The sequence below is a fragment of the Oncorhynchus mykiss genome, chromosome 25, assembly GCF_057628025.1.
Source record: "Oncorhynchus mykiss isolate SJ-2025 chromosome 25, ASM5762802v1, whole genome shotgun sequence".
Taxonomy (NCBI): domain Eukaryota; kingdom Metazoa; phylum Chordata; class Actinopteri; order Salmoniformes; family Salmonidae; genus Oncorhynchus; species Oncorhynchus mykiss.
In genome coordinates this window covers 87950917-87967832 of record NC_143046.1, presented here as the reverse complement: position 1 = coordinate 87967832, position 16916 = coordinate 87950917, and the positions used below count along the sequence as shown (strand labels likewise).

Genomic DNA, 16916 nt, shown 5'->3' with positions numbered 1-16916 from the left:
CACACACATGTTCAGCACACACATGTTCAGCTCACACCTGTCTCGCACACACCTGTCTAGCACACACATGTTCAGCTCACACCTGTCTAGCACACACCTGTCTAGCACACACATGTTCAGCTCACACCTGTCTAGCACACACCTGTCTAGCACACACATGTTCAGCTCACACCTGTCTAGCACACACATGTTCAGCTCACACCTGTCTAGCACACACCTGTCTAGCACACACCTGTCTAGCACACACATGTTCAGCTCACACCTGTCTAGCACACACCTGTCTAGCACACACCTGTCTAGCACACACATGTTCAGCTCACACCTGTCTAGCACACACCTGTCTAGCACACACATGTTCAGCTCACACCTGTCTAGCACACACCTGTCTAGCACACACGTTCAGCTCACACCTGTCTAGCACACACATGTTCAGCTCACACCTGTCTAGCACACACATGTTCAGCTCACACCTGTCTAGCACACACATGTTCAGCTCACACCTGTCTAGCACACACCTGTCTAGCACACACATGTTCAGCACACACATGTTCAGCTCACAGCTGTCTCGCGCACACCTATCTCGCACACATCTGTCTCGCACACACCTGTCTAGCACACACCTGTCTCGCACACATCTGTCTCGCACACACCTGTCTAGCACACACCTGGCTACTACATTAAGACCAGTTGATAGGTAATAAATCAAATTTTATTGGTCACATACACATGGTAAGCAGATGTTATTATGATTGTAGTGAAATGCTAGGGGACTGGAGGTAGGGCACAGGTGGGCTCAGGTAGGACACAGGTGGGCTCAGGTAGGGCACAGGTGGGCTCAGGTAGGGCACAGGTGGGCTCAGGTAGGGCATAGGTAGGCTCAGGTAGTGTGTAGTCTTTGGCGGCCACTCCATCCTACTTTCTGGACCCCTCACTTTCTCCGCAAAAAAAAAAAGGTATTATTTCACCTGAGAAACATCACCTGTTCTCTCCAAACCTGCTGGTTACCTCCCTCGTCACCTCCCGACTCGATGACTACAATGCCCTCCTTGATGGTCTCCCCGTCAAAAAGCATCCACAGGATGCAGAATGTGCAGAACAGCGCCCCGCACAGGAACCTGGAGATCTGCCCCCATCACCCCCATTCTAGCCTACACTGGCTACCCCCACCCAATGTAAAACCAACTTCGAAAACCCTCCTGATACTCTTCAAAAACCCTCCTGATACTCTTCAAAAACCCTCAATGCCTCTGGTCCCCAATAACTCGGTGAACTCCTCAGCCACAAACAGTCTTCAGGTTCACGCCGGTCAATTGCTCCAAGACTCCCTTTGCAGTCCCAAAGAAACGTGGGGAAAAACACTTCTTCAAACGGTGTTTCACTTTCTGTCATCTATGTTGTGTTGTCCGTCGTTTCAAGTTGTATGGTTCCGTCCTTGTGGCCTCCTTTGCTATTCCGTGTGTCTTGTGTACGATGAGATAGATGTGGTTGTTCTCCTTTGTTTTCATATCTCGCTGTAATACTGGGTTCAACCGTGTTGGATCTTGTCTAGCCATCTTGTCTCAAGAGGACCACAATGGAAATAAGTCCCACACTTTATTGTGTGTTATTCTCCATGATTTAACTCATGTGCATGTATGGCTTTTTCATGTTGTGTGTGTGCTTGTTTTTTTAAGTTTTTTATTTTTAAATGGTTGAATTAATAAAGTGAAGCATTTTAACGTCTCACCTAATGTTTTTACGTCCTTTCACTAAAGCTTATTTTCTTTGGATGATTTCTCTGTAAAGAGATTTGGGATTTACGTCTGGAAATGAACAGCGCTCTACAAAATGTAATGTGTTATTATAGGAAAGGGTCAAGTGGTAGGGCATTGTGGGTAGGGGACTGGGTGTAGGGGTGAGGGGACTGGGGGTAGGGGTGAGGGGACTGGGGGTAGGGGTGAGGGGACTGAGGGTAGGGGTGAGGGGACTGCGGGTAGGAGTGAGGTATAGTCTTAGGGACCGGTCAAGTGGTAGGGCATTGTGGGTAGGGGACTGGGTGTAGGGGTGAGGGGACTGGGGGTAGGGGATTAGGTGTAGGGGTGAGGGGACTGGGTGTAAGGGTGAGGGGACTGGGTGTAGGGGTGAGGGGACTGGATGTAGGGGTGAGGGGACTGGGTGTAGGGGAATAGGTGTAGGGGTGAGGGGACTGGGTGTAGGGGTGAGGGGACTGGGTGTAGGGGTGAGGGGAACTGGGGGTAGGGGTGAGGTATAGTCTTAGGGACCGGTCAAGTGGTAGGGCATTGTGGGTAGGGGTGTGGGGCTCAGGTGGAGTGTGAGGAACAGGTGAAATGGTAGGGCATTGTGGGTAGGGGTGAGGGGCTCAGGTCTCTGACTATCTTGTTGAGGCTGGAGATCTTCTCATCCAGTAGATAGTTCTTCTTCTCTGCTACTTTCTGTCTCCGCTCGGTCATCTCCAAGGCCTTCAGCAGCTGGGCGTTCTCCACGTACAGGTCCTTGATCAACGAATCAGCTTTACCGTTCTTGTGGTGCTAGAGACAGAACAGAGTGAGAACATCAACCAACCACATTTATTTTAAAAAGCCCTTTTTACAAACACCAACTGTCACTAAGTGTCTAACCTTGATACTGTGTCATCATACATTTACACTGCATTGATTCCATACATGTATTTTATAACAACTTGTCAGAGGGCTCAATAAACAACTCACGTGACATTATCCAAGTCCCAATAATTGCTAGGTAACCTCACTCAGTAAAAACCAATATAGAAAAAGTGATAACATATTCTGAGATAACATAGTAAAGAGACCACTGACTGAGGGCTTTAACAGGGGCAGCAGCAACAGAAAGGTTGTGGGCCAGTAACAGAAAGGTTGTGGGCCAGTAACAGAAAGGTTGAGGGCCAGTAACAGAAAGGTTGTGGGCCAGTAACAGAAGGCTTGTGGGCCAGTAGCAGAAAGGTTGTGGGCCAGTAACAGAAGGCTTGTGGGCCAGTAACAGAAAGGTTGTGGGCCAGTAACAGAAGGCTTGTGGGCCAGTAACAGAAAGGTTGTGGGCCAGTAACAGAAAGGTTGTGGGCCAGTAACAGAAAGGTTGTGGGCCAGTAACAGAAAGGTTGTGGGCCAGTAGCAGAAAGGTTGTGGGCCAGTAGCAGAAAGGTTGAGGGCCAGTGACAGAAAGGTTGTGGGCCAGTAACAGAAGGCTTGTGGGCCAGTAGCAGAAAGGTTGTGGGCCAGTAACAGAAGGCTTGTGGGCCAGTAACAGAAAGGTTGTGGGCCAGTAACAGAAGGCTTGCGGGCCAGTAACAGAAAGGTTGTGGGCCAGTAACAGAAGGCTTGTGGGCCAGTAACAGAAAGGTTGTGGGCCAGTAACAGAAAGGTTGTGGGCCAGTAGAATAAATGTTGTGGGCCAGTAACAGAAAGGTTGTGGGCCAGTAACAGAAAGGTTGTGGGCCAGTAACAGAAAGGTTGTGGGCCAGTAGCAAAAAGGTTGTGGGCCAGTAGCAGAAAGGTTGCCGGTTCAGAGCAGACAAGGTGAAACATCTGTTGACGTGCCCTTGAGCAAGGCACCTAACCTTAATTGCGCCTTTAAAAGTTGTTTTGGATAAAAGCCTGCTAAATGACTATAATGTTAATAGTAAATCCTATATTTGGCCTATAGATTAAACGGTACCTGATCTTTCAGTTGAGAGACCTTCTCTTTGAGAAGCAGCTTGACGTTATGCAGCGACAGTTCGATTTCCCTCATACGCTCCTCCATCTTCATCATTATCATCATCGACCTCTCATCCTGGTGATGGAGAAGAGGTATACAGATGTTTAACCATCTTTATGCATCATCTGGCATGTTGAACCATCTTTATGTACCATCTGGCATGTTGAACCATCTTTATGTACCATATGGCATGTTTAACCATATTTATGTACCATCTGGCATGTTTAACCACCTGTATGTACCATATGGCATGTTTAACCATCTTGATGTACCACCTGGCATGTTTAACCACCTGTATGTGCCATCTGGCATGTTTAACCATCTTGATGTACCATATGGCATGTTTAACCATATTTATGTACCACCTGGCATGTTTAACCATCTTGATGTACCATCTGGCATGTTTAACCATATTTATGTACCACCTGGCATGTTTAACCATATTTATGTACCATATGGCATGTTTAACCACGTGTATGTACCACCTGGCATGTTTAACCATATTTATGTACCACCTGGCATGTTTAACCATCTGTATGTACCATCTGGCATGTTTAACCATCTTTATATACCATATGTATGTACCATCGGACGTTTTAACCATCTTTATGCATCATCTGACATGTTTAACCATCTGTATGTACCACCTGGCATGTTTAACCATCTGTATGCACCATCTGGCATGTTTAACCATCTTTATGCACCATCTGGCATGTTTAACCATCTTTATGTACCATCTGGCATGTTGAACCATCTGTATGTACCACCTGGCATGTTGAACCATCTGTATGTACCATCTGGCATGTTGAACCATCTGTATGTACCATCTGGCATGTTGAACCATCTGTATGTACCATCTGACATGTTTAACCATCTGGCATGTTTAACTATCTGTATGTACCATCTGGCATGTTTAGCCATCTGTATGTACCAGCTGACATGTTTAGCCATCTGTATGTACCATCTGACATGTTTAGCCATCTGTATGTACCATCTGACATGTTTAACCATCTGGCATGGAAAAGAAACACGTATGGTTTAAAAATCACACATGTAAATAATTAGGAGTACTGTACTGCATGTCTGGCTTTAAACAACGGGTGGGTCTAATCCTGAATGCGGATTGGTTAAAAGCGCATCACCAGCCTGTGTCTATTCCACACATTGCCACCAGCTAAATCTTTGGACGTTAATAAAATATTTCCTCTGTTCCATTTGCCTGCGCTATTCACTGTCTCATCAGCCCAGGCAGGGAAGATCAACTTGATCTCCACAATAAAAAGCATCTAGACATCCAATTTATTTTTAGACTAGCATTTAGTTTTCAACAGTGGAAATTTGCATAAACCGTATGGCCTCAGATATTTGCAACATTGTTTCAATATTCTAATTCAATCTCCAACTCAAACAAATGCATCTACTGTTGTTATTCTGGCTGCACTGTTTGACGTGACTGTAAATTAGCCGTCGTTGGCTAGATAGCGAGCAAGGGATAATAACGTTTCCTTCCAGTATGGCAATGGAATACTTAGAACGAACGACTGGGTCTCGTCCATAGATACAGAACATAAGACTGAACGACTGGGTCGCGTCCGTAGGTACAGAACATAAGACTGAACGACTGGGTCACGTCCGTAGATACAGAACATAAGACTGAACGACTGGGTCACGTCCGTAGATCCAGAACAAACAGACTGAACGACTGGGTCTCGTCCGTAGATACAGAACATAAAGACTGAACGACTGGGTCTCGTCCGTAGATACAGAACATAAAGACTGAACGACTGGGTCTCGTCCGTAGATACAGAACATAAAGACTGAACGACTGGGTCTCGTCCGTAGATACAGAACAAACAGACTGAACGACTGGGTCTCGTCCGTAGATACAGAACATAAAGACTGAACGACTGGGTCTCGTCCGTAGATACAGAACATAAAGACTGAACGACTGGGTCTCGTCCGTAGATACAGAACATAAGACTGAACGACTGGGTCTCGTCTGTAGATACAGAACATAAAGACTGAACGACTGGGTCTCGTCTGTAGATACAGAACATAAAGACTGAACGACTTGGTCGCATCTCTGGCAACGGAACGGAACCAATAGAAGGAATAACCAGCCGGCTTGGGTAGCAAAAATAAATTTGTTTCGGGACTACATCTTGTGGAAGGATGAAATGCTATGAATAAATGTATCAAAATAACAGGAATGAAAATAGGTAAATAATTATTTGAATATGTTGGTAACCCGTTGTATAAAAGTAATACCCTCGAAGCCAGTGTTTGGCGGATATATTGGCACGGTTTGCTGGCTCTGCACTTCCTCTCCGGCCTAACACCCATGCCATTTAGTACCTACAAAGTATGGCTTCTTGCTCATAAAACTGGCAAATAGGTGTAGAAAACGGATTGGTCTTCTATGTGGTAATATACAGTGCCTTGCGAAAGTATTCGGCCCCCTTGAACTTTGCGACCTTTTGCCACATTTCAGGCTTCAAACATAAAGATATAAAACTGTATTTTTTTGTGAAGAATCAACAACAAGTGGGACACAATCATGAAGTGGAACGACATTTATTGGATATTTCAAACTTTTTTAACAAATCAAAAACGGAAAAATTGGGCGTGCAAAATTATTCAGCCCCCTTAAGTTAATACTTTGTAGCGCCACCTTTTGCTGCGATTACAGCTGTAAGTCGCTTGGGGTATGTCTCTATCAGTTTTGCACATCGAGAGACTGACATTATTCCTCCTTGCAAAACAGCTCGAGCTCAGTGAGGTTGGATGGAGAGCATTTGTGAACAGCAGTTTTCAGTTCTTTCCACAGATTATCGATTGGATTCAGGTCTGGACTGTGCATTTAGACGGAGACTTGATTACACACAGGTGGATTGTATTTATCATCATTAGTCATTTAGGTCAACATTGGATCATTCAGAGATCCTCACTGAACTTCTGGAGAGAGTTTGCTGCACTGAAAGTAAAGGGGCTGAATAATTTAGCACGCCCAATTGTTCAGTTTTTGATTTGTTAAAAAAGTTTGAAATATCCAATAAATGTCGTTCCACTTTATGATTGTGTCCCACTTGTTGTTGATTCTTCACAAAAAAATACAGTTTTATATCTTTATGTTTGAAGCCTGAAATGTGGCAAAAGGTCGCAAAGTTCAAGGGGGCCGAATACTTTCGCAAGGCACTGTACTCTTACAATAGCAAAGATGTTTCAACAGGACAATCAGAGAGGAAACCGTCAGAGCATGTGATATAACGCCAAGGCAGGCAGCCACGGAACACAAAACTCGAAAACGAAATGCTTTATTTCTCTTGATTCTTTCCAGTGAAATACATCGTAGTGCATTTATTGAAAAAGTGACATCACAGCTAAATAAAATGGATAAAAACAAATGAATAAATATTAAATTATATTTTCCAACTTGTTGATCCAGAAACGTAAAAAAAAAAAATAATAATTCTACAAAAAGTTAAATACAATACGTGAATTTAAATAAAAATGAACGAAAACAGAAGCACACAGAGCAATAGAGAATAAAACTGGTGGTTTGACATGATCTAGAAGACCCTGATACCACCTGGATCTTATTAGTTCAGTCTGGACTATCAAAAGATCCCGAAGAACCATAGCGACAATACTATAACATGGTTGCAACATGAATCAAAGCTCTCTGATAAATATCATGAAAAAAATATGTACATTTGTTTTACAATCAAAACTGTTGTTGGTCCTTTCCAGTTCAATACTGTTGGTACTAAACAGGTCCAGTTTCACAATAAACCACAGTACTTTCAGATATACCCGTACCTGTAGTGAGAGGTGAGCATGTTCACCAACAAAACTTTATTAAGATCCTATGTGACAAAGATAAAAAAAAATCAGTTGATATTGGTGATGTGGGTTAAGTGCAACAAAAAAAATATCAATATGAAATACAGTGAAAAATATTTCACATAATACATTGTTGGAACAAGGAATCTACTGCAATCAGAGCTTATTTCATGAACCTTTGACTCAACAGTTCACATACTGTTAAGAGTTTAAGAAAGCACTTTGATTTGAGGAAAATAACAAAAGACTAGCTTGTTTTACTCTCAAACGCCACCTAGTGGATGCATACACTCATTACACACCCCCTTACACTGAGCTGTATCTAACACCCCATTCAGATCACTGGTCATCTCCTATAAGGACGGAAGGCAGAGTAACAAACGAAGTGGGATATGGGGAAATTCAGGGAATTCCTGGAGGATTAGGTTGGGCTGGGGTTAGGTGAGGATGACAGGTTTGGAGGGAGTTAGAAACGACCAGGTAAGGGGAATTAAGGGGAGATGAGTCTTGGAGAATCAGGTGGGGCTGGGGTTAGGTGAGGAGGACAGGCTTGGAGGGAGTTAGAAACTACCAGGTAAGGGGAATTAAGGGGAGATGAGTCTTGGAGAATCAGGTGGGGCTGGAGTTAGGTGAGGAGGACAGACGGAAAGTAAGGAACCCAGACTAGGGGATGTTTGAAACTGCCAAGCTGCTGTCAGTCAGAGTCCACCGATCCTCCGGTAGCTGTCGGCATGAGCGGCCCTCTGTTCTGGCATTGCAGCACCCTGGAGAGAGAAGGCAGGTACACTTCACCAGGGCTCACCCCCCCCCCCCATCCAAGCCTCTAGTCTAGTCCTTTAACCTTCTCAAGGCAGGGCTATGCAATTAACTCTGCGGCTTTAGCTGTGCAATCTGAGCACCAACCCCCACCAGAATAGAAAGTGACAGACATGGTGAATCTAGAGAAAACACAACCAAACCCAGAACGTACACTCCCCACACACTACGGCTGTCCCAGACAAAAAAAACAACAATAATAATCTTGGTCGACGAAGGCCGTCCTGTTCTTACGAACAATCTATTGGTCGAAATGTTTAAACTTACGCACACCCTGTGTGTTTGAATCAAATCACCTACATATGCAGTGAGCTTGTCTGATATTTATTTGATCACACAAATGGACTCGAGCCCGATGGTCACACTGGTAAAAAGAAGAGCGAGTGCCTGTGTGACTGACGCGCATCTTCTCGCTCTCCTCCCTACTGCAGAGAAAAGGCATCACAGCACAGCGTTTATTTTCCTGTCCGTGCTGAAGCTGCCACTTCGTTACAGCCATTTAGTTTCTTACTTGTTACGGACTGAAAAGTTTTGTTACTGAAATCCCTCATTTGTTAAGGAACCATTTATTTTATTTTTTTGGCTATTCCCTCAACACTCGCTCTCTTCACACAAAACATGCGACGCCTGACCTACAGCCCATCGTAACCACGTCAATAAATTATAACAAAACCCGAACGTCGTAACACACAGCAAAATGGATGTGGATGGCGTGAACAACAAACTGGAAAACGGGTGAACGCTCCGGAGGGGGAAGTCAGATCTGTGGAAGACATTTGACTTAAGTTCATGAAACTACTGGTGGTCAAGTAAACAGAGGGTAGAGGAGGAAGCGTTGTGTGAGTATGTGCGTGCCAAACAGTTGCTGTTAGATTACAATATTTTCTCTGACCATTTGGACCAGTGTAAACACTAAGAGAACTTGGTTCTATTTGTGACGCTTGACGCTCTGCAAGTCCCGCCTCTACCATCTCATTGGTTTTTAGGAGCATATACCCACGTGGGTGATTGAACCGAGGTCCACACTCCAACCTGCGTGTCCTCATCGCGTCTGGTGTGGGTGAACAAACTCAACATGCGTACGAGCGGTCTGGGCAGCATGTTAGACTGATTGATTCTAGAACAAATTAAAATTAGGATTCTCTCTCGTCAATTTTTTTTAGACAATTCGGCTAAGGGCTGTTTCCTCGTTTCAGCTGCTGCTGCCTCCTCCTGTTCTCAATCCCAACATGCTGCTTAGCATGGCAACAAAGGGAAAGTCGTCAATTATACGGCACACAGAATATTATGTTCTAGAAACACGGACAGCGAGAGAGCACACGTGTTATAAAAATAATATTATTTATTAGTGTTGCACCATTATTTATTTTTTACATAATATAACCATATGCAATTTCTTAGAGTGATGGACTGTACCATCTCTGTGGCCTTCGCAATGGATTATTCCACAGGTGTTTGGTGCACCATGAAAACAAAAATTATATTGCGACTGCTCGACGAAAGAATCTCGGTTGACCAACAGCCTATCGACTAAACGGGGTCAGCACTACTACAACACACACTACAAAACACACACACACACGAGAAAACATGAAGATGGCAAGGCAGTGGGTGTGGTGATGAAACCAGGACAAAATGTCACAGCTACAGAACCCCCCCCCCCCCCCCCCCCAAAAAAAGAGGCATTTCAATCCTCACTTCTATTTTCATACATTTATATTCCCCAAAGTGAAAATGGAGGGACATTTTGTAAGGTGTTGGTGGTTCAGTTCCTATAATAATGTAATCAAGGTGTCTGTGGTTCAGTTCCTATAATAATGTAATCAAGGTGTCTGTGGTTCAGTTCCTACAATAATGTAATCAAGGTGTCTGTGTTTCAGTTCCTACAATAATGTAATCAAGGTGTCTGTGGTTCAGTTCCTACAATAATGTAATCAAGGTGTCTGTGTTTCAGTTCCTACAATAATGTAATCAAGGTGTCTGTGGTTCAGTTCCTACAATAATGTAATCAAGGTGTCTGTGTTTCAGTTCCTATAATAATGTAATCAAGGTGCCTGTGGTTCAGTTCCTATAATAATGTAATCAAGGTGTCTGTGGTTCAGTTCCTATAATAATGTAATCTAGGTGTCTGTGGTTCAGTTCCTATAATAATGTAATCAAGGTGTCTGTGGTTCAGTTCCTATAATAATGTAATCAAGGTGTTGGTGGTTCAGTTCCTATAATGTAATCAAGGTGTCTGTGGTTCAGTTCCTACAATAATGTAATCAAGGTGTCTGTGGTTCAGTTCCTACAATAATGTAATCAAGGTGTCTGTGGTTCAGTTCCTATAATAATGTAATCAAGGTGTTGGTGGTTCAGTTCCTATAATAATGTAATCAAGGTGTCTGTGTTTCAGTTCCTACAATAATGTAATCAAGGTGTCTGTGGTTCAGTTCCTACAATAATGTAATCAAGGTGTCTGTGTTTCAGTTCCTATAATAATGTAATCAAGGTGTCTGTGTTTCAGTTCCTACAATAATGTAATCAAGGTGTCTGTGGTTCAGTTCCTACAATAATGTAATCAAGGTGTCTGTGGTTCAGTTCCTACAATAATGTAATCAAGGTGTCTGTGTTTCAGTTCCTACAATAATGTAATCAAGGTGTTGGTGGTTCAGTTCCTACAATAATGTAATCAAGGTGTCTGTGTTTCAGTTCCTACAATAATGTAATCAAGGTGTCTGTGGTTCAGTTCCTACAATAATGTAATCAAGGTGTCTGTGGTTCAGTTCCTACAATAATGTAATCAAGGTGTCTGTGGTTCAGTTCCTACAATAATGTAATCAAGGTGTCTGTGTTTCAGTTCCTACAATAATGTAATCAAGGTGTCTGTGGTTCAGTTCCTACAATAATGTAATCAAGGTGTCTGTGGTTCAGTTCCTATAATAATGTAATCAAGGTGTCTGTGGTTCAGTTCCTACAATAATGTAATCAAGGTGTCTGTGGTTCAGTTCCTATAATAATGTAATCAAGGTGTCTGTGGTTCAGTTCCTACAATAATGTAATCAAGGTGTCTGTGGTTCAGTTCCTACAATAATGTAATCAAGGTGTCTGTGGTTCAGTTCCTATAATAATGTAATCAAGGTGTTGGTGGTTCAGTTCCTATAATAATGTAATCAAGGTGTCTGTGGTTCAGTTCCTATAATAATGTAATCAAGGTGTCTGTGGTTCAGTTCCTACAATAATGTAATCAAGGTGTCTGTGGTTCAGTTCCTATAATAATGTAATCAAGGTGTCTGTGGTTCAGTTCCTACAATAATGTAATCAAGGTGTCTGTGGTTCAGTTCCTACAATAATGTAATCAAGGTGTTGGTGGTTCAGTTCCTATAATGTAATCAAGGTGTCTGTGGTTCAGTTCCTATAATAATGTAATCAAGGTGTCTGTGGTTCAGTTCCTACAATAATGTAATCAAGGTGTCTGTGGTTCAGTTCCTACAATAATGTAATCAAGGTGTTGGTGGTTCAGTTCCTATAATGTAATCAAGGTGTCTGTGGTTCAGTTCCTATAATAATGTAATCAAGGTGTCTGTGGTTCAGTTCCTATAATAATGTAATCAAGGTGTCTGTGGTTCAGTTCCTATAATAACGTAATCAAGGTGTCTGTGGTTCAGTTCCTATAATAATGTAATCAAGGTGTCTGTGGTTCAGTTCCTACAATAATGTAATCAAGGTGTCTGTGGTTCAGTTCCCATCAGAGTGTAATCAAGGCAGATCAGAAGAGTCAGGTATTCCCATAATCAACAGGATATGATGAAGAGCTGTAGAATACAGTGTATAAAGTGTGACAGTAGCAGTAAATAGCTGTTGAACACCATGAGGGTGAAGATACTGTATACTAAGTGCTAGATTGTAGATCACCAGATATGCCAGCTGCATTGATTGATTCAAAGAACTAAAAGAAGATCTGAGGATAGATTTCCAGTTAGAGGTGTGATTAGCCTGCTACAGGAGGTGATTAGCCTGCTACAGGAGGTGATTAGCCTGCTACAGGAGGTGATTAGCCTGCTACAGGAGGTGATTAGCCTGCTACAGGAGGTGATTAGCCTGCTACAGGAGGTGATTAGCCTGCTACAGGAAGTGATGGGAAGCCTTGATCTCTCCTACCTGTATGTTCTCTGGGTTGTGGTCGTTCTCGCAGTGTTGTCCTCTCCACTCACCAGGCATCCTGCGAGGGGAGGGGGGCAACAGACCACCCAGCTGGGCCTAGAGAGACAAGGATGATTGTTAGGAGAAGAAGAGATAATGAGGAGTCAGGAGAGAGAGGAGCGACAGACAGGACAGATACAGTCAAGGAAAGAGATGGAGGATTTGATGGGATCTCATTAGCGACTCCTAGTCTTATTTGGGTCCGACACAACGAAAAAGACTTAACAATGTACATACAGTGGGTTAAAAAAGTATTTAGTCAGCCACCAGTTGTGCAAGTTCTCCCACTTAAAAAGATGAGGCCTGTAATTTTCATCATAGGTACACTTCAACCATGACAGACAAAATGAGAAAAGAAATCCAGAAAACCACATTGTAGGATTTTTTAATGAATTTATTTGCAAATTATGGTGGAAAATAAGTATTTGGTCACCTACAAACAAGCAAGATTTCTGGCTCTCACAGACCTGTAACTTCTTCTTTAAGAGGCTCCTCTGTCCTCCACTCGTTTTATATAGACCTCATCCTTTCCAAATCATGTCCAATCAAATGAATTTACCACAGGTGGACTCCAATCAAGTTGTAGAAACATCAAGGATGACCAATGGAAACAGGATGCACCTGAGCTCAATTTCCAGTCTCATAGCAAAGAGTCTGAATACTTATGTAGATAAGGTATTTGTTTTATAAATATGCAACATTTTCTAAAAACCTGTTTTTACTTTGTCATTATGGGGTATTGTGTGTACATGTTTGTATTTAATCCATTTTGGAATAAGGCTGTAACATGAAATGTGGAAAAGGGGAAGGGGTCTGAATATTTTCTGACTATACTTATTATTGATTTCATGAACGTTATTTCTAAGGCTACATATATTGATATGGGCTATCTTTTAGACCTTTCCTGGGTAGCTGATCAGAGACAATATGGAAAAGAGCAAGCGAGGCAATAGAAAAAAAAGACATTAAACAGTTGGTGTGTGTGTGTGTGTGTGTGTGTGTGTGTGTGTGTGTGTGCACTGTGGGATTGAAGCCATAGGCTTGGTTCTCTCATTCCTTCCAGGCTTCTGGGAGGTCGGGTGGACAATGAGTCTGTCATAGAGGGTGTATGTCTCCACGCGCTCTGGCAGCTTTCATGTCTGGGATCAGTTCTTTCCTCTTCTGGCGCACAGCTTCAGGATAGTCCTCGTTGAGGAAGATGTACGTTCCTCTCAAGTTGTCGTCTCTTTCCAGAACAGCTACCTTGTCCTTGAACCTCAGGAACTTGACCACTATCGGCCTGGGCCTGTCACCTGGGCCTGTCACCTGGGCCTGTCACCTAGGCCGGTGGTGGGTTTTCTAGTCCTGTCAGGCCACCTCAATCTTCCTGTGGTCCACCTTCAGTATCTCCAAGATCATTTCCCTCACTTTGTTCTCAGACTCCGTCCAGGTCTCATGTGGAGATTCTGCAATTCCGTCCACAACCATGTTGTTCTGCCTTGGTTGTCCCTGGAGATAATCTGATTTCTCTATCATTGGATTCACATACAGAACTGATGTCCTCTCTCAATGACTTACATATTACTGTCATCTTTACGTTCTCCTGTTTAAACTCATCATGCTGACCCCTGGGAGACCTAAAAAAAAACACTTCTTCACATCCTGAACATCTCTGATCAGGACATCCATTCTTATATTAGTTGAATCCACCAGTATCTGGACACAACTATTGAAGCTATTTTCTTGTTGTTGTAACAACTGCCTGTGGAACTATTTTTAGTTTGAGAGTGACAGTCGGGGGAGAGAGACAGAGGGAGGAGAGCGAGTCGGGGGAGAGACATGAGAGAAAAAGAGAGATGGGGAGAGAGTAGAGACAGGGGACATAATGTAGGGTAGGAGGGATAGACAGAGACAGATGGATAGAGGCTGTGTTAAAGAGACAGGTGGGTTGGGACAGGAGGCACCAGTGCCCGGCAAACTTTTATAGTGTTTCTGGAAAATTATTGGTGTTACAAAAACATATATTTTTTTACTGTTTATATAGGCGATTACAGAAGAGTAAGGAAGAGGGAGAAAGGTGACATTTAAAAAAAAAGAGGACAGGTGTTTGACAGATAGACTCAAGTCCAGAGTACAAGTGAGGGACAAGTTAGGGAAGGCTGGCAGAGAACCGACCTCCAGAAGCCAGGCCTGTAGTGGAGCCTGTTGGGTCTTCAGCCCCTCATTCTCCTGACGTAGACTGTCCAGCTCTCGCTGAACCTCACACACCTGTAAACCACACCATCACGCCGGGCACACAAGACCATCAGATAACAAGGAAAGACGCATCTTTTACAAACAGACAATGTCAAAAGCTGACTACTTCAGGAATACAAGTTTCTTGGGAATTATATGTGGAGGTAAGCTTTCCTTTTCTACACAGGTTGATACTATTGATGTAGAGGGAAAATGTAACTCAACCAATACAATCAGCTAGCGCTAGCTAGCCAACCAATCAGAGCATGTGTCAAAGTAGATCCTCCTGTTAGATGACCTTGTTCTGAGCAGAGAGTAGCTCCTGATGCATCACGTCCAGCTCTCTCTTCAGAGCAGTCTTCTCCTGTTCAACAGTCTTCACCACGCTGGACTGGCCCTGCTGTTTCTGCTGTTTCGCGGTCAAGATGGCTGCCTCCAGCTGTGAGGAGATGATACAGGGTTTGAAAGAGTTATTCATACTCAGGGTGTACCGCTCTCCTCCGTAAGCTTCAAACTTAAAAGATCTTGAGACATCAAGTCAGATCTGATTGTGTTGATATTTTGTCAAACGGATGAATGAGTCTGTCACATCCATCCATCCCTTCCTCTGTAAGCTCACCTTTTCCCTGGTGTGGTGGAGCTCCATGGTCAGCCTCTCGTTCTCCTGCCTCAGCTGCTGCTGTTCCTGTTCCACCAGCCTGGCCAGCTCATCCTGGTACAGCTTATTTTGCTGGCTCTGGTATCCGCTGGAGTGCAGGGCCATCTCCAGAACCTGGTTCTGATTCAGGAAAACCCATCAGACGTCACAATAACAAATCAGCTGAGAGACTTGAGCATTCTCTGACCCATAGAAATATACTATAAGGGACAAAGCTGCTCACACCGCAGCAATTTGACTGGATGGCCGTTTTAGTATTTCTATAGCAACCAAACCACCATTCGTTATAGTGATTAGAGAAATAGAATGGCTGGCTTCAGGTTGGTCAGTTCTAATCAATCAACCAACCTGAAGCCAGCCAGCCAACCAACCAACCAACCAACCGAACCACCATTCGTTATAGTGATTAGAGAAATAGAATGATTAGAACTGACCAACCTGAAGCCAGCCAATCAACTAACCAATCAACCAACCTGAAGCCAGCCAGCCAGCCAACCTGAAGCCAGCCAGCCAGCCAACCTGAAGCCAGCCAGCCAGCCAACCTGAAGCCAGCCAATCAACTAACCAGCCAGCCAACCTGAAGCCAGCCAGCCAGCCAACCTGAAGCCAGCCAGCCAGCCAACCTGGAGCCAGCCAGCCAACCTGGAGCCAGCCAGCCAACCTGAAGCCAGCCAGCCAACCAACCTGAAGCCAGCCAGCCAACCAACCTGAAGCCAGCCAGCCAACCAACCAACCAGCCAGCCAACCTGAAGCCAGCCAGCCAGCCAGCCAACCTGAAGCCAACCAACCTGAAGCCAGCCAACCAACCAACCTGAAGCCAGCCAACCAACCAACCTGAAGCCAGCCAACCAACCAACCTGAAGCCAGCCAGCCAACCAACCAGAAACCAGCCAACCAACCAACCAGAAACCAGCCAACCAAAAACCAGCCAACCAACCAACCAGAAACCATCCAACCAACCAGAAACCAGCCAGAAACCAGCCAACCAACCAGAAACCAGCCAGCCAACCAACCATAAACCAGTCAACCAACCAACCAGAAACCAGCCAACCAACCAACCAGAAACCAGCCAACCAACCAGAAACCAGCCAACCAACCAACCAGAAACCAGCCAACCAACCAACCTGAAACCAGCCAATCAACGTGTCATCATAGTAGGCCTCACCTTGTCGTTGCCGTTCTGCAGCTGTTTGTGCAGTGACATCACTTCCTGTTTGAGGGCGTCCTTCTCTTGCTGTGACACGCGGAGGTCTGACTTGAGACGGGCGTTCTGGAGCTCAACAGACTGCAGGCTTTCCTCCAACACCTGGTTCTGAAAGAAACCACCTTGGTCAAAATTCCTCTAACTTTCCTTTAAGTTCCCATAACTTTCCTTTAAATTCCCCCAATTTTTCCAGAAATCCTGGTTGGAGGAGGCCAGATTTCCTGATTATTCCCTTGTGATTCAGGAATCCTCCAACCAGGATTTCTCGGAAACTTTACATGAATA

The 16916-nt window shown here is 44.0% G+C and overlaps 1 protein-coding gene across 3 annotated transcripts in view; it reads right to left on the bottom strand.

Moving 5' to 3' along the window:
• Positions 1-684: 684 nt before the first annotated feature.
• LOC110505960 (uncharacterized) overlaps positions 685-16916 on the bottom strand; it is a 55464-nt gene continuing 39232 nt past the window's right edge. For 2 of the 3 annotated variants that reach the window (XM_090221360.1, XM_090221358.1), the window contains 7 exons: positions 16593-16739; positions 15389-15547; positions 15068-15208; positions 14710-14802; positions 12514-12612; positions 3673-3789; positions 685-2528 (listed from right to left, as the gene is read on the bottom strand). In XM_090221360.1, coding sequence (XP_090077486.1) covers positions 2301-2528; positions 3673-3789; positions 12514-12612; positions 14710-14802; positions 15068-15208; positions 15389-15547; positions 16593-16739 — 984 coding nt within the window. In that variant the 3' untranslated portion in view covers positions 685-2300. Of the gene's footprint in view, positions 2529-3672; positions 3790-7012; positions 8322-12513; positions 12613-14709; positions 14803-15067; positions 15209-15388; positions 15548-16592; positions 16740-16916 lie in introns of those variants that run through there. The other variant, XM_090221357.1, reaches the window with a different exon arrangement.